Below are 20,318 nucleotides of genomic sequence, written 5' to 3'. Positions count from 1 at the left end.
AACACACCTCTGACCACTCCAAAGCACAGAGCATTATTCCATTGGCACTCTACACCACCAGCCTTCCCTATGCTGTTATTCTTAAAAAGGAGGAGTATGGCTCCCCTGATTGATTAGTGGGTCAAGCCAGTGATCAGCTGAGATAGAAACATAGAAACATAAAAAAATTATATGAGCAGGAGTAGGCCATTCGGCCCTTCGAGCCTGCTCCACCATTCAATCTGATCATGGCTGATCCTCTATCTCAATACCATATTCCCGCTCTCTCCCCATACCCCTTGACGCCTTTTGTGTCTAGAAATCTGTCTATCTCCTTCTTAAATATATTCAGTGACTTGGCCTCCACAGTCTCCTGTGGTAGAGAATTCCACAGGTTCACCACCCTCTGAGTGAAGAAATTTCTCCTCATCTCAGTCCTAAATGTCCTGCCCCGTATCCTGAGTGAGACTGTGACCCCTCGTTCTAGACCCCCCAGCCAGGGGAAACATCCTCCCTGCATCCAGCCTGTCTAGCCCTTGTCAGAATTTTATACGTTTCAATGAGATCCCCTCTCATTCTTCTAAACCCTAGTGAATACAGGCCTAACTCTAGTGAATACAGGCCTCTAGTGAATACAGAGATGTACAGATCAGGAAGTTCCCAAAGATCTCAGCCAGGACAGAGTTAGGGGCTTATGACCCCTGGGCTATGGGGAGTTTCTGCTCCTGAATACAGTCCCAAGGCCCCCACTGGAACAGGTGCACGTGTGGACGGTGAGTTGAGGATATAAGGCATCGGGGCAGTTGTGATCCTCCGACAGTGGAATATCTGGCCAGGATTCAATACCTAGGCTCACGCATTTAAGGATGGTTCCTGGGCAAAGCACTGGAGGACTCCCCAGGCTGTCTTGGTAGAAAGTGCTGAGTTGCCTAACGCCAGCTGTGGCTGGGGGACAGCAGTTTGAGAGTGGGGGGCTCCACTCCAGTAAGGAGTCAAAACCTTCCGACAGAAGGAGGAGGGGAAAATATTGGCAGAGAAATGTGAAAGTAGATGTAAAACAATACCCCACGCTCCTAGGAATTAAGCCAGCATTTTCTGTTGTTATTTCGGATTTCCAACATCTGCAGTATTTTGCTATCATAAAGCTATTTAGCATTGGAATCTGCACAGCTGTGGCTCAGTTGGTAGCACCCTCGCCTCTGAGCCAGATGGTCGTGGGCACAAGCCCCACTCCAGAGACTTGAGCACACAATCTATGCTGACATTTCAGTGCAGTAGTGAGGGAGTGCTGCACCATTGGAGGTGCCGTCTTTTGGCTGAGATTTAAAACCGAGGCCCCGTCTGCTCCCTCAGGTAAAAGGTAAAAGATCCCATGACTCTATTTCGAAGAAGAGCAGGGGCATTATCCCCGGTGTCCTGGCCAATATTTATCCCTCAACCAACATCACAGAAACAGATTACCAGGTCATTATCTCATTGCTGTTTGTGGGAGCCTGCTGTGCACAAATTGACTGCCGCGTTTTCCACATTACTACGGTGACTACACTTCAAAAACGTACTTCACTGGCTGTAAAGTTCTTAGGGACCTGCTGAGGTTGCGAAAGGTGCTATATTACTGCAAGCCTTTCTTTCCCTGGTTAATTGACATCCTTTGTTATCATTTACATGAATATATAAGTGACCAAAATGTTAATATAATCCAATGTTAATATAACCCAATGCCTTAATACTGATCTCGAGAACAAATAAACGTGTTAAGTTATAGTTTCATTAAGCGTATAATGATCTGCAAGGTCAAGAGACTCTATAGTTCGCTGGCAGTATCCTTGTCAGTCCTAAAATTGATTATAATGAACACTGCAGTTTAATTATGACACTTTATCTCAGAAAGTGCGAATATGCATTTTTGGTATCTGCAGGTTCGCAGACCAGCTTTTTCAATGACATCTGCTGTAGTTGCAGGGTCTCTCCAGTGATGCAGTTGGTAACAACAACAACTTGCATTTTATATAGCGCCTTCAATGTAGTAAAACGTTCCAAGGCGCATCACAGGAGCATTATCAGACAAGATTTGACACCGAGCCACATAAGGAGATATTAGGACAGGTGACCAAAAGCTTGGTCAAAGAGGTAGGTTTTAAGGAGCGTCATAAAGGAGGACAGAGAGGTAGAGAGGTGGAGAGGTTTAGGCAGGGAATTCCAGAGCTTGGGGCCCAGGCAGCTGAAGGCACGGCCGCCAATGGTGGAGTGATTAAAGTCGGGGATTCGCAAGTGGCCAGAATTGGAGGAGCGCGGAGGTCTCTGATGGTTGTAGGGCTGGAGGAGGTTACTTAGATAGAGGGGGGCGAGGCCATGGAGGGATTTGAACCACAAGGATGGTAAAGCCCTTCTGTAACATCTCATCTGAAAGACAACACCTCCGATGTTAAACTGAGGCCCCATCTGCCCTCTCAGGTGGACGTAAAAGATCCCATGGTACCATTTTGAAGAACAGCAGAAGAGTTCTCCCTGTGGTCCTCGCCAATAATTATCCCTGACCAACATCACTAAAACAGATTATGTGGTGAATTATTTCATTGCTGTTTGTGGGACCTTGCTGTGCACAAATTGGCTGCTGCGTTTCCGACATAACAACAGTGACGTCAATTCAAAAGTACTTTCATTGGCTGTGAAGCACTTTGGAACATCCTGAGGTCGTGAAAGGCGCTATATAAATGCAAGAGCAAAATACTGCAGATGCTGGATATTGAGTCACTCTACGTCTCCATCCCCCACCAGGACGGCCTGAGGGCGCTCCGCTTCTTCCTTGAACAGAGGCCCAACCAGTCCCCATCCACCACCACCCTCCTCCGCCTGGCTGAACTTGTTCTCACATTGAACATAAAAGAACTCTCCCAGAGGCAGTCTCCTCTCCTACCCCACCTCTCCCAACACAGACTGTCCTGTCAGATGTGGATTTAAGTTAATGAAACACCCTTTACATAGAATGACATCGAATGTACAGCACAGAAGCCGGCCATTCGGCCCAACTGGTCCAACACGGTGTTTACCCTCCACACGAGCCTCCTCCCACCCTACTTCACCCATGCTGTTTGCCTCAACCACTCCCTGTGGTAGCGAGTTCCACATTCTGACCACTCTCTGGGTAAAGAAGTTTCTCCTGAATTCCCGATTGGATTTATTGGTGACTATCTTATAGTGTTGGCCCCTAGTTTTGAACTCCCCCTACAAACATCTCCTCTATGTCTATCCAATCGAACCCCTTCATAATTTTAAAGAGCACTTAATGATGCATGAAAAAAATGCTTTCAGTGACCTTACCTGCAATAGGTATCGTTAATCATTCCAAAGATATGGATTTTATGGCAGACATCCATCGCAAGCACGAGTGTGAACCAGCCAGTACTCAGGTACGTACCTGAGAGTACCCTGTCAGAGGGAGAACAGGAGAAAGCACTTTAAAATGATCGAGCGTTAGCACATCGTCAAACCCACATCACGAAGTACTTTTAGCAGTGAGACTGAAAATGTCACAACTGTTGACAAGCAGTCTGAATTATTTATCCTGAGCTCGCAATTCCTGTCAATTTGTAGGCTGCAGTATCCTCGGAATACAATTTGAGAAGCAAGCACAAAAACACCATACAAATTTTAAAAAACAAAATGAGGTAAATAGGATATATTGGGCTTGGAGGTGTTGAAGTGGTCTCACCTCCTGACTCCCCAAAGCCTTTCCACTATCTACAAGGCACAAGTAAGGAGTGTGATGGAATACTCTCCACTTGCCTGGATGAGTGCAGTTCCAACAACACTCAAGAAGCCCGACACCATCCAGGACAAAGCAGCCCCCTTGATTGGCACCCCATCCACCACCTTAAATATTCACCCCCTCCACCACCAGCGTACCGTGGCTGCAGTGTGTACCATCTACAAGATGCACTGCAGCCACTCGCCAAGGCTTCTTCAGCAGCACCTCCCAGACCCGTGACCTCTACCACCTAGAAGGACAAGGGCAGCAGACGCATGGGAACACCGCCACCTCCAAGTTCCCCTCCAAGTCACACACCATCCTGACTTGGAAGTATATCGCCATTCCTTCATCGTCGCTGTGTCAAAGTCTTGGAACTCCCTAACAGCACTGTGGGAGTACCTTCACCGCACGGACTGCAGCGGTTCAAGAAGGTGGCTCACCACCACCTTCTCAAGGGCAATTAGGGATGGACAATAAATGCTGGCCTTGCCAGCGACGCGCACATCCCATGAATGAATAAAAAAAAGTTATCTTCTAGCTGTACAGAGCTCTGGTCGGACCCCATCTGGAGCACTGCATTCAGTTCTGGGTACCACACCTCAGGAAGGATATACTGGTCTTGGAGGGGCTGCAGCGCCGATTCACCAGAATGATACCCGGGCTAAAAGGGTTAAATTATGAGGACAGGCTGCACAGACTAGGGGTGTATTCCCTCGAGTATGGCAGATTAAGGGATGATTCAATTGAGGTGTTTAAGATGATTAAATGATTTGATAGAGTAGATAGAGAGAAACTATTTCCCCTAATGCGAGAGTCCAGGACAAGGGGTCATAATCTTAAAATAAAAGCTAGGTCATTTAGGGGTGATGTCAGGAAAATCTTCTTCACACAAAGGGTGGTGGAAATCTGGAACTCTCTCCTCCAAAAAGCTGTTGAGGTTGGGGGTCAATTGAAAATTTCAAAACTGAGATTAATAGATTGTTGTTGGGTAAGAGTATTAAGGGATTTGGAACCAAGATGAGTAGATAGAGTTAAGATACAAATCAGCCTGCTCCTGTTCTTGTGTTCCTTAATGTTCACACCCAGAAGACAGGTTGGAACAATAAAGAACATCACAAGCGACTCACTTCTTCCCCCATGACACCCTTCACCCTTGTGAAGGACAGCGATCATCAAGTTAATAAGCCATTAACGGGACAAGCGATTTAATGTGGCGGAAGGTGAGGGGGGCGGAGGTTAGTGGCAGGAAGATTCTTTTCGTGGGTACGGGGGTCTGGTTTCTGCCAGGTTCTTCCTTCGCGACCCTGTGAAGGTTTTTAAAAGTGCCAGTGTCCTGCCATCTCCTGGCCTGCCCGACAATGAAGGCAGTTAGCAGCTGGTCCAATGGTCAACACTCGCGCGCCGCTCACGGCCACTCTGATTTAACGTTGAACTTTAAATGGTGGCAGTTGGTACAGTGGAGTTGAAAGCTTCTTTCACCGTTGGTTTGGGTGGAGAGAGGCAGAACAGCTGCAGCTTAAAACCCTCCTAATTAAGTGTCAGCCGCGCTCAGTGGGTAGCACTCTCGCCTCTGAGTCAGAAGGTTGTGGGTTCAAGTCCCACTCCAAGGACCTGAGCACATAAAGCTAGGCTGACACTCCAGTGCAGTGCTGAGGGAGTGCTGCACTGTCGGAGGTGCTGTCATTCGGATGGGATGTTAAACTGAGGCACTGACTGCTCTTGGGGTGGACTTAAATAGATCCAATAACACTATTTCAAAGAAGAGCAGAGGAGTTCTTCCCACTCTCTTGGCCAATAATTATCCTTCAACCCAACATCACTGAAAAAACAGATTATCTGGTTATTGCTGTTTGTGGGAGCTTGCTGTGTGCAAATTGGCTGATGTGTTTCCTACATTGCAACAGTGACTACATTGTCAAAGAAATACTTCATTGGCTGTGAAGTGCTTTGGGACGTCCTGAGGTTTGGAAAGTGCTATAGAAATACAAGTCATTCCTTTCTTTTAAACTGAGGAACTTGGGCTGTCAGTGAAAATCGTGGGCTTTTGTGAGATGACAAAGCGCTTGTTGTGACTATCAGTGCCAACAGCCACCATCTTTCTCACTGCAAATCAGCACTGAAGTTTTAAGAGTTCCCGTTATCACCCTCAGTGCCAGTTCTGGAATCTTCTGTCAGCACGAACGCTGCAGCTTTGTATTTTACACCAGGGGAGCAGAATTCTAAACATTTTCATAAATGTTTCATGCAGGCTGACAAGTTCTGTCCGGTATTTCACTTTCAACATGACCTAAATTGCCTTCAGGCTGGAAAATCAATGTATGAATTCAAGTTTATTTGAATTATTAAAAAAAAATCTAAAAATGCTGAATTGCATTTACACCCAAGGTACGGTAGAAAATGTGTAATGTCTGGCTCGGTCCTCGACGCGACCCACTCCCAACAATGGTTCGTTTAAGGTTAATGGGTTTTGACAGCCAATATTATAATAGAAAGGAGCGCTTAACTTTAATACTTTTTCTTTTGTGTTCTGCACTTGTCAAAGTGAGGGATAGAGAGTGGCATATTTTTCCTTCCAGGGACCCTGTGAGCTGCAGCGAGATGGCCATATGGTCATGAGGGGCGTTGAGGGCCTCCCATCACTAAAGGTCAAAATCTACCCCATTCTTTTGGACGACGTCAAAACTGTGGAGCTCCTTCCTTCCCCAGCCTGTCCTCCCTGCTCCAATCTACAACAACAACAACTTGCATTTATATAGCGCCGTTGAATATCCCAAGACGCTTCACAGGAGCGCAATCAGACGTATGAGGAGAGATTGGGTCAATTGGGCTTATACTCGCTGAAGAATGAGAGGGGATCTCATTGAAACTTATAAACTTCTGACAGGACTGGACAGACTAGATGCAGGAAGGATGTTCCCGATGGTCGGGGAGTCCAAAACCAGGGGTCACAGTCTAAGGATAAGGGGTAAGCCATTTAGGACAGAAATGAGGAGAAATTTCTTCACCCAGAGAGTGGTGAACCTGTGGAATTCTCTGCCACAGAAGGCAGTGGAGGCTAATTCATTAAATATATTCAAGAAGGAGTTAGATATATTTCTTAAGGCTAAAGGGATCAAGGGATATGGGGAGAAAGCAGGGAAAGGGTACTGAATTTGGATGATCAACCATGATCTCATTGAATGGCGGTGCAGGCTTGAGGGGCCGAATGGCCTACTCCTGCTACTATCTTCTATGTTTCTTCTATGTTTCTATGTAAAAAGGATTGACACCGAGCCAAGGAAGGAGACATAAGGCCAGGTGATCAAAAGCACGGATTTGTTAAAGGCAAATTGTGTTTGACGAACTTGGTTGATTTCTTTGATGAAGTAATGGAGAGGGTTGATGAGGGGAGTGCGGTTGATGTTGTGTATATGGACTTTCAAAAGGTGTTTGACAGAGTACCACAAAATAGACTTGTTAGCAAAATTAAAGCCCACGGGATTAAGGGGACAGTGGCAGCGTGGATACGAAATTGGCTAAGGGACAGAAAGCAGAGGGTAGTGGTGAATGGTTGTTTTTCAGACTGGAGGGGGGTATACAATAATGTCCCCCAGGGGTTGGTATTAGGAGCACTGCTATTTTTGATATATATTAATGACACAAAACTCAGAAACTTAGTAAACAGTGAGGAGGATAGTAACAGACTTCAGGGGGGCACAGACAGACTGGTGAAATGGGCAGACACATGGCAGATGAAATTTAATGCAGGGAAGTTTGAAGTGACGCGTTTTGGTACGTGGCCAATATTCATCCCTCTACACCTCCAAAATTGGCCATTCTTCCACTTGCTGTTAGTGGGAGCTTGTTGTGTGCTGATTGGCTGCCGTGTTTCCCTACAGAGTGACAGTGACTGCATTTTGGAATGTCTTGAGGGTGTGAAAGGTGAGATATAAATGCCAGTTCTTTCTCTTGTAGATATTTAATCATTTGCAGCCCACAGTCAACGAACAAGCAGAATTTTTTTATTGGCTACTGCAATGTAAATTGTCACAAGACTAAATACAAAATAGAGGGCTAGAAATTCATGTGTTGAGCGCCATTCCGTAGCGCCATGCTCTTTCGTCAGCTGGTGGCGGGTTCCGCGGTAGCCGCCATATTCCTCTTCCCCTTTGCGCTGCCGGTAACTGGCAGCGGCCTGGGAAAAGAAAATGGCGGCATGGTGACGTCAATCGGCGTGCAACGCCGACTTAATGTCACCAACGCGAACTTCGACCCTAGCGCTGAATTCAGCGCTGGGTCCTAAGCATGCCAGGTTAACCTGACAGTGGCGATGTCTACAGCTTTCAAAGGGACACACACATCATTCAGGTCAGTTTGAATTTAAGGGTTTGGACTGTTTTTTAAAATTTTATTGAAGTGGTGCCTTGCTGCAATAGATGTGAAAAGTTTTTTTAAGTGTGTAGGGAATGCTGCTGAATGCTTGCAAGGGCTCAGATGGTAAATGAAGGCCTTTGAGAAGACAGAAAATGCTGCGAATACTCAGCAGGCCACATAACATCAATAGAGAGAAAGCAGTGTTCACGTCTCAGGTCAACATGCTGCCTAACTAACTGAGTATTTCCAGCATTGTATGCTGTCATTTCACATTTACAGCATCTTCTTGCAGAGGGAAGTGGAAGACACAGAAGAGGAAGACGCAGAAGAGGAGGAAGCCAAAGAGGAGGAATCAGATGGAAGGATGCATCCCAGACAGCCCCTTTGAGGGCGGGATATCCGGGATGGAATCATCTGCCTGCGGTCCTATTGGCTGGGCAGGCTGCCTCTTCTTGTTGACCCACTGGCTGGGCAGGCTGCATTTCTTGGGTGTGTGAAATGAAGAAGGCACAAGGGTGGAGTTGTGGTGAGGGGAGGGCAGAAAATCAAGAGGTGCCTGCTAGAAGGAGGATAACGTACTAGAATACCCGCTTCTTGTATCCTTTCAGCCCCGCTGCTGGCCAAGGGCTCAGTCATGCCCCTGCCAAGAATGGCCAGCACCGTCTCCTCCAAGGGGGTGAGGTGAGGCTAGGAATGGGAGATGTGCCTCGTCATTGGTGCAGATTGTTGGTAGGTGAGTGATTGGGGGTCCTGCATTGAGCAGTTTGTGAGGCTAGTGGTGCAGTTGGTCTGAGATGGCTTTTGAAGATGCATTCTTCATGTAGTCTGAGGTCATAAAGCTTCTTTGGGCACAGGAGCCAGGTGGTGGGGGGACGACACTGCTGGCAGTGATGACCTCAGTGATGTGGCCCCACGTTGTTCTTTCTGGAGGGTCTCCTGGCCCCTGTGTGTAGAGGGCCGCTCTTGCAGTGTTGACCCCCTGCACAAAGCTGGAGTGCTGCGTGTGAGACCCTCGGTGCCCCTTCCCTGGCTTGCTGAGTCATTTGTGTTAGTGCTGAGGCAGTTTTCCCATTTGTTGAGGTTAGGAAGGTAACTCAGCTTCAACAGCTGAATATTCACATTTGGAACTTCTTTTAAATGTTGAATATTTCTTAAAAGGCAGAAAGGGCTGAAAAATGTATTGATTCACTGCATTTTCATTTGTATTGCTTCAGTGTGCGTGGCCCCTTTAATTCTCAGACCTCTTCATTGCCCACAATTCCTTGCGAGCTCCACAACTTCGCTCCCAGAGGCTGTGGGAAGCTGCAACGCCGGACCTGGACAGGAATTTCATCCCGGATCCCTCCAACAACACCGCCAGGACGGTGTTGAAGGCAGGTGAGCGCTGCGCCACCTATCTCCGCGCCTCCCAGACCAAATTCGCTCAGTTAGCGTTGCAGCCATTTCCAACGGCCGTTAACTGCAGTTGCCAGCGACTTTGCTGGCGAACACGAATTTTTCTCCCCCAGAGAATTTCATAACCTCAGGATGTCCCAAAGCGCTTTACAGCCAGTTATTCTGAAATGTCGTCACTGTTGTAATTTAGGAAACACTGCAGCCAATTTGTGCACAGCAAGTTCCCACAAACAGCAATGTGATAATGACCAGATAATCTGTTTTTAGTGATGTTGGTTGAGAGATAAATATTGGCCAGGACACCAGGAGAACGCCCCTGCTCTTCTTCGAAATAGTGCCATTTACGTCCACCTGAGAGGGCAGACTTGGTTTAACGTCTCATCCAAAGGATGACACCTCTGACAGTTCAGCACTCCCTCAGTACTGCACTGCAGTGTCAGCCTTGATTTTGTGCTCAAGTCCCTGTAAAATGGAACTATGAACCCGCAACCTTCTGACTCAGAGGCAAGAATGCTACCCACTGAGCCATGGCTGACAGCTAATACCAGCACATAACTTCAAAGAGCATAACAGGCTAATATCGCAGCCACACAACAGCATTAACAATGAAAGGGGAAGGAAACTGTTGTGCTATAAATCTGAAGGAAAGGTTTTCAGTCAAGTCATAACCCTGTGCAGCGCCTACTTATCAAATGTGTCAGCTCCAGGCTTATCAGAGAACAGATTAAATATTTACGTGCAGCAAATTAAAAATTCTTCGCTACAAAGATGAATAGTTACATTAGAATATGTACCTAAGAGAAGACAATATACCAAGATGACTAGCTAATGTGTGACTGAGAATAAGATGTGACATAAGAAAACTACTAGGCACTTGGTCTAAGCATTAAACAAAGCTTTAATCAACTGTTTTACAACATGGAGGTCTAGTTGTGTCCTTCACTAGTTCCTGTTAAGAATGTCCTGCGCAAGCTGGGCCCGTGCCCGAGTATTTATACTCTCCCTGGACAGCGCCACCTGCAGGCCGCTCACTATTATTTCATAAGTCTTTCTTTCATGAATGACTGATTCATGTCAAGATGCATTGGCCGGAATTTTAATCGGGAGCCAGTTGGGAGCAGAGGGCTAGGAAGCGGTCGGGAAACCCGGGAGAATGGGTTTCCCGCAGGCCCTGCCGAATTTAACGGCAGGGCCTGATTAGCATTTCAAAGGTCTGTGTCCCACACACAGCCAGCCAGATGGAGAGGCTGCCTGGCTGCGGGCGGGTAGGCCTGCGGCACGAGTGTGAAGGCACTTACCTCCTGGATCGAGCAGTCCTTGCCTTACTTTGGCTGGCGGGTTCTCCAAGGCCTGAGAAACCCAACCAGCCACAGTTAAATTTGAAATGCTGGTTAAATGTGAGGCACGCAGCCTCATTATAACGGCCCAGAAATTCAGGTCTCCATGGGTGAGTACGTACGGGGTACTCACGCGTAGGCCCAATGGAAGTGCCGGTTTCGTGCATGCACTGCGCATGCGCGGGAAACCGGAACTTCCGTTCCCCTGAAAGAAGGGGTTGACAGGTGGAATGTGTGCACCGGAGAGGCAGCGCGTGCGCATCGAACTTACGTTTTTTTTCCAGGTTTTTCCGGGAGGGTAAGTCTCCAGGAGTTACACGTATAAAAAGCAGGCGCAAGGCGCAAGGCCTGCTTTTAACAAGGTAAGTGGTGAATTAATTAAAATTAAAACATTTTTCCACAGGTTTATTATTTTTAAATACTTTAAAGAAAGGTAAGTTTATTTTTAGCCCCGTTAGAAAATGTAATTAATTTTTTCAAAAATTTAAATTATTGTTTAAAATAGTTATTTTATATAATTTATAGCTATTTTAAAAATGTGATGTTTTTTAAAATTTATTTGAAGTTTTAGTGATGTTTTGGGGCTTATAATATTTTTGGTTTTGACAGCTCTTCCTGTCAATTTTATGAATGAAGCTTTCCCTGCTACCATTGGCTCCCCATGGCCCACATGATCCCAGGGGACGCATCGAACTAACTGCGCCCCTGGGATATGCAAGCACTGCGCGCCGTCAGTTGGAGCAGGCCCAGGATCGGAATCCCACGCGGGCCCACAGCTCAACGGCCGGCGTGCTAGGTAAGTGCAAGTCGGAGGCTTGCACCCGCGGGAAGCCTCCGATCCGAATTTCTGGGTCATTATTTAAATGGGTGACCTGCCAATGGTGGGGTGATGGTAATCGGGGGATGCGCAGGAGGCGAGAACTGGAGGAGCGCAGAGATCTCGGAGGGTTGTTGGGCTGGAGGTGGTTACAGAGATAGGCAGAGGCGAGGCCATGGCGGGATTTGAAAAGAAGGATGAGAATTTTAAAATCGAGGCGTTGCTTAACCGGGAGCCAATGTAGGTCAGCGAGCACAGGAGTGATGGGTGAATGGGACTTGGTGCGAGTTGGGACACGGGCAGCCGATGAACTCAAGTTTACGGAGGGTGGTAGGTGGAAGGCCGGCCAGGAGTGCGTTGGAATAGTCGAGTCTGGAGGTAAGAAAGGCGCAGATGAGGGTGTCAGCAGCGGATGAGCAGAGGCAGGGGCAGAGGCGGGCGATGTCACACTGAGGTTGAAATAGGCGGTCTTGGCGATGGAGAGGATCATGGGGTCGGAATCGCAACTCAGAGTCAAACAGGACGCCAAGGTTGCGATCAGACTGGTTCAGCCTCAGAGATGGAGTCGTGCTGAGGGGTATTTACAAATCCCGCATGCCCACTTGTTTTTTTTGTCCGAGTAGTGGGGCAAAAAAATGATGAAAGGTCATGGTAGTGGCAAAAGAAAGCTATCAGCTAGCTGTGCTGCACAGCCATTAAACTGCAAGGAGCCAGAAACTGCAGCAATTTGGGCTGTGATCAGTGGTATCTCTGAGCGGTGTATGCAGCCACACTGAGCAGATCAGTGATCTGTAACGCAACAGAACAGAGCTGAAGAAGGCCCAAGACAATCATCAAAAGCAAGATTGATGACTTAAAAGATAATTTAAAACTCATAAAGCACGTCCTCGGCACTCAATAAAGACACTGTTACCGACAGGAAACCCAGAGCTTTATTAATAATATGGCATGGTGTTTTCACAGAATCTGAAGGTTGGATGGAGGCTCAGCCAGTTGTGACCGTCTACTTGAGTCCTGCTGTGTTCATTTCATACTCATTTCGCCGCGTAGCCATTTATCACGCGCTGGATTGGTTTTATGACTCTGTTTGCCTTCATAAACTCTTTAACTGGTCCATCTAACAAAAAAGGATGCGATCAATCTACAAAACGTTGCTCACCAAAGAACTGAGCCTAATCGAAAAGGACCCGGTCCTGTAAATGAATAGGCGGAGCGGTGGATTCATTACCACTGTTTTATCCGGGGCAGTGGGAAATTCCGCTCCCTAGCCACCGACCCCCATTCCCACTCCCCGGCCGCCATCTGAGATTGAACCGACTGCGCGCAACCTCGGCGTCCTACTTGAACTGAGCTCCGGGTCCCGTATCCTCACCAAGACCGCCTACTTCCACCTCTGTGATATCGCCCGTCTCCGCCCCTGCCTCAGCTCACCTGCTGCTGAAACCCTCATCCATGCCTTTATTACCTCCAGGCTTGACTGTTCCAACACTCTTCTGGCTGGCTTCCCGCATTCCACCCTCCGTAAACCCGAGCTCATCCAAACCTCTGCTGCCCGTATCCTATCGACACAAAGCTGGGTGGGCGTGTGTGCTGTGAGGAGGATGCAGAGAAACTCCAGTATGATTTGGACAGGTTGGGTAATTGGGCAGATGCATGGCAGATGCAGTATAATGTGGATAAATGCGAGGTTATCCACTTTGGTGGCAAAAACAGGAAGGCAGATTATTGGGCCAGAAATTCGTGGCCAAAGGCGTGAGTGCGCTCGGGGTACTCACGCATCTGGCCGTTGGAAATGCCGGCGTTCAGCATGAACAGCGCATGCGGGGAACGCCGGCATTTCCAGACCTCGAGCGCGTGCGACTGCACAGGCAGCGCTTGCGCAGTGAACTTCGTAGATTTCATTCATGAAATCCGTGAGGGTAAGTCCTCAGAAGTTACACTTGAAAAAAGCAAGTGTAAAGTGGTTCATTGGCTGCGGAGGAAGAAACATTTTATCGTGGAGCTTCTGAAATGCAATATTTTTGTTTGGGAAAGGGAGGGAAGTTATTTTAAGAAATTTTAAGTAAGTTTTAAAGTTAAAATTTTTTTTTTTTTTTAAAAGGGTTTTCAGAACGGTAGGTAGAAGGAGCAATTGTGGCTGTGTGAATGGAATGTGAGAATGAGTTATGTATGTATGTCCACATATATTCCTTTACGTATATGTATGTATGTTTTACATTCCTTTACTAATGTGTATGAATGTATGTTTTTAATTATGATTTTCAAATAAGTTACTTTCTCTGAAAGTCATAACTAAATAATACATTCATACACATAAGTAAAGGAATATATACATAACACGCAAAGGAATATATACAGACATACATACTTTCAGAAGCTCCACGATAAGAAATATCTTCCTCCGCAGCCTCTGGAGCAACTGTACCCATGCTTTTTTCATGTGTAAGTTGTAAGGACTTGACCTCACTGAAAGCAGTAATGAAAGCGGCGAATTATACTGCGCACGCGCTGCCTGTGCAGTCGCACGCGTTCTGCCTCTGAACCCCTTCGTTCAGAGGACAGGAAATGCCGGTTTTCCCCAAAAGCACTGCGCATGCTGAAAACCGGCATTTCATCCGGCCAGATGCGTAAGTACCCCGACCGTACTCGCGCAGTTGGAAGGGAATTACTGGGCCAACATTTTACATGTCAATAAAATGAAAAATTTAACAATTGCACGACTTGCCCCCTCGCATCTGCGACTGAGGGTCCAAGGAGGTGCATTGCGCAAGAGGTCATCATCGTACGTATCCTCACACTGTTCCCTTTGGGGAACTGTATGAAGTGGTGGAAGGATTTATGGCCGTGATTAACGCTCATTCCGTGACCGTAATCATCTTTGAACCAGCCATTAGGGTGGTTAGTCCTATGGCGGGAGGGTTTTACGGGCTCCCACAACCCATCTGAGGGGGGGGGGGGCACCAACACCCATGGACGCAAGTATCCCGCTGGATGTCCACCCAGAATTTAAAGTTGGAACTCCGACTCCACTTGCCGGGACTGTCTGGAGTGGGGTTCAAAACCCTACTCCTTCTGGCCCAGCGGCGGGGATGTTACTGCTACGCAAAAGGCCCACTCCGCACAAAAGGTGACACCCATACGTTTCCTGCGCCTTTTCCCTCCCCATGACTGGAGCCCTATGCTGCCATTTCACGTTGCTAATCGGATTGGGCCTTTGTCATAGCGGTAGGATCCCCGCCGCTGGGCCAGATCAGGGTAGGGTTTCGAACCCCGCTCCAGACAGTCCCGGCAAGTGGAGTCGGAGCTCCGGCTCTAAATTCTGGGTTGACATCCAGTGGGATATTTGCGTCCGTGGGTGTGGGTGGCCCCCCCTCCTTGTATAGCTTGTGGGAGCCCGTAAAACCCTCCCGCCATAGGACTAACCGCCCTAATGGCTGGTTCAAAGATGGTTACGGTCACGGAATGAGCGTTAATCACGGCCATAAATCCTTCCACCACTTCATACAGTTCCCCAAAGGGAACAGTGTGAAGACACGTATGACGACGACATTGCTAAATAAATAAATGGAATTAAAAAAATTCTTTTAGGGCTTTTAAAAGTCTTTAAATTGCTTTAATTCTCTTTAAAACTACTTCAGATTACTCAAAATAATGTAAACATTTAAAAAAGTTTATAAAAGTTACCAAAATCTTCAAAAAACTTCCAAAAACCTATTTAAACTGCTGCTTTGCATGTAAAAATCCTTAGCAGCTTGACAGAAACATTGGGGGCGTGTCCAGTGAAACTGAGACCTCAAGGGGCGTGTCTCACTTACACTGCACGCTCCTGGCTTCGCGCTGGCTGCACTCCTGGGCGGCGTGACGTCATACGCTGCCCGGGATTCTTCTTTTTCATTCACCAAGTCCAGGCGTCCCTGGAGCTGATCGGCAGTAGCGCGGGGTAAGTGTAAATACGGGGCTTGCACGCGCTGCAAGCCCCGTTCTGGAATTTCTGGGCCATTATCTGAACGGTAATAGATTGGGAAAAGGGGAAATGCAACGAGACCTGGGTGTCCTTGTGCACCCGTCGCTGAAGGTAAGCACGCAGGTGCAGCAGGCGGTTAAGAAGGCAAATGGTATGTTGGCCTTCATAGCGAGAGGATTCGAGTACAGGAGCAAGGATGTCTTGCTGCAGTTGCACAGGGCCTTGGTGAGACCACACCTTGAGTATTGTGTGCAGTTTTGGTCGCCTTATCTGAGGAAGGATGTTCTCGCCATGGAGGGAGTGCAGCGAAGATTCACCAGACTGATACCTGGGATGGCAGGAATGACGTATGAAGAGAGATTGGGTCGATTGGGCTTGTATTCACTAGAGTTTACAAGAATGAGAGGGGATCTCATTGAAACTTATAAAATTCTAACAGGACTAGACAGACTAGATGAAGGAAGGATGTTCCCGATGGCGGGGGAGTCCAGAACCAGGGGTCACAGTCTAAGGATAAGGGGTAAGCCATTTAGGACAGAGAGAGGAGGAATTTCTTCACCCAGAGAGTGATGAACCTGTGGAATTCTGTACCACAGAGGCAGTTGAGGCCAATTCGTTAAACATATTGAAGAAGGAGTTAGATATATTTCTTAAGGCTAAAGGGATCAAGGGATATGGGGAGAAAGCAGGGACAGGGTACTGAATTTGGATGATCAGCCATGATCACATTGAATGGCGGAACAGGCACGAGGGGCCGAATGGCCTACTCTTGCTCCTATCTTCTATGTTTCTATGTTTCTAACTCGCACCAAGTCCCGCTCACCCATCACCCCTGTGCTCGCTGACCTATATTTGGCTCCCGGTCCCTGCAATGCCCCGATTTTAAAATTCTCATCCTTGTGTTCAAATCCCTCATGGCCTCGCTCCTCCCTATCTCTGTATCCTCCTGCAGCCCTACAACGCTCCGAGAACTCTATGTTCTTCCAACTCTGGCCTCTTGTGCATCCCTGATTTCCTTTGCCCCATCTTTGGCAGTCATGCCTTACAGCTGTCCAGAGCCCTAAGCTCTGAAATTACTTCTACCTCTCTCGCCTCCTATAAAACTCTGCTTATAACCTACCTCTTTGACCAACTGTTTGGTCACTTGTCCAATGACTCCTTCTTTGGCTCGGTGTTCATTTTTGTCTGATTTATGCTCTTGTGAGGCACCTTGGGACAATTTGCCATGTTAAAGGCGCTGTATAAATGCAAGAAGTTGTTGTTGTTAGAGTGTGGAGGAATCAAGGCTGGAGCAACATTAGCCTCTCCTCTTTCTAACGACTTTCTCCTGAATTATGATAATCTCTGCCTTGTGGATGAGACGTTAAACCGAGGCCCCGTCGGTCCTCTCAAGTGGACATAAAAGGTCCCACGGCCACTATTTCGAAGAAGAGCAGGGCAGTTCTGCCAGGGCCAATATTTATCGCTCAATCAACATCAGTGAAACAGATTATCTGATCATTATCATATTGCTGTTTGTAGGATCTTCACAGAAATCACAGAAACCTCACAGTGCAGATAAAGGCCATTTCGGCCCATCGAGCCTGCACCGACACATATCCCACCCGATCCCCGTAACCCCTACACCAACACATATCCCACCCTATCCCCGTAACCCCACATATTTAATCCCCCTAACACTAAGGATCAATTTATCATAGCCAATCAACCTAACCCGCACATCTTTGGACTGTGGGAGGAAACCGGAGCACCCGGAGAAAACCCACGCAAACACGGGGAGAATGTGTAAACTCCACACAGACAGTCGCCCAAGGCTAGATTCGAACCCGGGTCCCTGGCGCTGTGAGGCAACAGTGCTAACCACTATGCCACCTTGCTGTGCGCAAATTGGCTACCGCATTTCCTACTTTGAAAGTCACTGTAAAAGTCCTGAGGGTGTGAAAAGCGCGATATAAATGCAAGTTCTTTCTTTATTGCCCATAGCTAGTTTCCCCTGACACAACTGCGTGGCTTGCTAGGCCACTTCAGCGAGCAGTTAGGAGTCGATCATTTTTGGTGTGGGACTGGAGTCACATATAGGCCAGACCAGGTAAGGACAGCAGGTTTCCTTCCCGAAAAGGATATTACTCCACCCTGTTGGGTTCTTACGACACTCCAAAAATCTTCATGGTCACTTTTACTTTATTTCCAGGTTTTTTTTTACACTGAATTGAAATTCTCAAAGTTGCCGCGCTGGGATTTGAACTCACGTTGTAACTAGATTGTTAAGCCAGGCCTCTGGATTACCCAGTCCAGTGACAGAACATATTTTGTAGCCTAAATAACAACAGAAAATGCTGGAAAAACTCAGCAGGCCAGGCAACATCCGTGGAGAGAAATTAGAGTCGATGTTTCGGGTCTAACCCTTTTTCAAACTGGAAAGGAAATAAAATAGATCCCGTCGAAGAGAAGAGCAGAACTTCTTCAAGGTAGGCATTCCTAGAAGAGGTGTGGCAGTGAACCAAACACTAGTACGATAGCAAAATACTGCAGATGCTGGAAATCCGAAATAACAACAGAAAATGCTGGAAAAACTCAGCAGGCCTACCTTGAAGAAGTTCTGCTCTTCTCTTCGACGGGATCTATTTTATTTCCTTTCCAGTTTGAAAAAGGGTTTCGACCCGAAACGTCGACTCTAATTTCTCTCCACGGATGTTGCCTGGCCTGCTGAGTTTTTCCAGCATTTTCTGTTGTTATTTCGGATTTCCAGCATCTGCAGTATTTTGCTATCGTAATAGTTTGTAGCCTTGCTCCCGCCGCTGGGCTGAGATCAGCAGAGGATCAGACCTGGGCCTTCCTGAGATCCACAGCTCAGCCTTACCCATCAGGCGAGCTAAACAGTTACAACCACATCTTATTACAGAAATGTAAAATCTACTAATACATCGACTAATTACAATCCATCACACTTCCACAACAATATTTTTCAGGTTGGTTATGTGACAAAGACTTCCAAACTAGCTTGCGACAGGTTTAACGAAGAAATGATTAATTGCCTTTAATGGCCAGTATTTAAAACTTGCATCAATGATTTCCAAATCACATTAGCAGTAACAACACAATGTATACATTATTTAAATAAATTGGATTGTCCCAGAAAGTCAATAGACCCCATTCTTTGGGCAAAAATGACTTTGGGCAGAATAACGAGTTGATTTATTCGCCTAAAGAAGATGGATGAGTCAATCTTCTCTTTTCAGTGTTGGGGGGAAACCAGCTTTCAACAATGGTAAGTAATATTGATTTTGCAATATCTAAATTATACGTTATTCTTCTCGAAACGTCTATTTCAAACACAGACAGGCAATATAAATTGCAGGCTCCTGCTCTTCGACAGCTGCTAACGCTGGACAGTAATTATGACTTTTTATTTACTGTTTGTGGGATTTTGCTGGGCGCAACTTGGCTGCCACATTTCCTGAATTACAACAGTGACTACGCTTCGAAAGTACTTCATTGGCTGTGAAGCCCTTCGGAATGCCCTGAGGTCGTGGACGACACCATATAAAGGCATTGACATGAATCAGTCATTCATGAAAGAAAGACTTATGAAATAATAGTGAGCGGCCTGCGGGTGGCGCTGTCCAGGGAGAGTATAAATACTCGGGCCCGGGCCCAGCTTGCGCAGGACATTCTTAACAGGAACTAGTGAAGGACGCAACTAGACCTCCATGTTGTAAAACAGTTGATTAAAGCTTTGTTTAACGCTTAGACCGAGTGCCTAGTAATTTTCTTACGTCAAGGCATGTTCTTTCTTTCTTGCTTCTGATGCTCCCTATAGTTGAATAGTCTGCCTCACTGTCTAGGATCGCATGTGAACAATGATCGTTTGAGTGTTCCGTGGGAAAAAATTCAATGGCTGCCGGGAAGAGAAGTAGTGTAGTGTCTATCTTATTGGATTAGTAATCCAGAGACCATGGGAAGACTTTAAAACCCCTCCCCAGGATGGGTGGGAGAGGGGCTGGCGGGTGTCGATCAAAATTTTTCTAATCTGAAACTTGACCTCACCCCGCCTCCAACGCACCCACTTCCGGTTTTCACGGAGGCGGGGTGGGGGATGGGCGACTTACCAGCTCTCCAGAGGCAGGTCAGTTATTTAAATATGTTAATGAGGCTACGTGCTTCAAACTGTAACAGACTTTTAAACTTAATGCCTCCAGCACCACCAGTTTCCCAGGGCTCGGGAAACCCGGCAGCTGGAGGGAGGCGAGAACAGTTGTATCCAGCAGGCAAGTGCCTCTCCAGCACTGCTTGTGGGCCAGGAAGAGTAGGAGTGCTTCCGCCCGGCCCCTGAATCTTACCTGCTTCCCCCTCCACGATCCGCCGACCATCGCAACCCCCACCACCCCCCACAATCTGAAGCCCCCACGACCCGCAATCTCTTCAACACCCCAACCCACGATCTCCCCCAAACCCGCGATCTCTTCAACGCCCCAACCCACGATCTCCCCCAAACCCTTGATCTCTTCAACCCCAACCCACGATCTCCCCCAAACCCACGATCTCTTCAACACCCCAACCCACGACCTCCCCCAAACCCGCGATCTCTTCAACCCCAACCCACGATCTCCCCCAAACCCACGATCTCTTCAACACCCCAACCCACGATCTCCCCCAAACCCACGATCTCTTCAACACCCCAACCCACGATCTCCCCCAAACCCGCAATCTTTTCAATACCCC

At 47.3% G+C, this 20,318-nt stretch overlaps 1 protein-coding gene across 1 annotated transcript in view; it reads right to left on the bottom strand.

Moving 5' to 3' along the window:
* Window positions 1-20,318, bottom strand: part of st6galnac3 (ST6 (alpha-N-acetyl-neuraminyl-2,3-beta-galactosyl-1,3)-N-acetylgalactosaminide alpha-2,6-sialyltransferase 3) — a 241,444-nt gene that overhangs the window by 8,765 nt on the left and 212,361 nt on the right. Inside the window, exon 4 of the mRNA XM_085983445.1 lies at window positions 3,301-3,408. Coding sequence (XP_085839571.1) covers window positions 3,301-3,408 — 108 coding nt within the window. The remainder of the gene's footprint in view (window positions 1-3,300; window positions 3,409-20,318) is intronic.

This window comes from Somniosus microcephalus, chromosome 3, assembly GCF_052327205.1.
Source record: "Somniosus microcephalus isolate GS21.2 chromosome 3, FLI_Smic_1.0, whole genome shotgun sequence".
Classification (NCBI taxonomy): Eukaryota; Metazoa; Chordata; class Chondrichthyes; order Squaliformes; family Somniosidae; genus Somniosus; species Somniosus microcephalus.
This window is presented reverse-complemented; position numbering and strand designations above follow the sequence as displayed.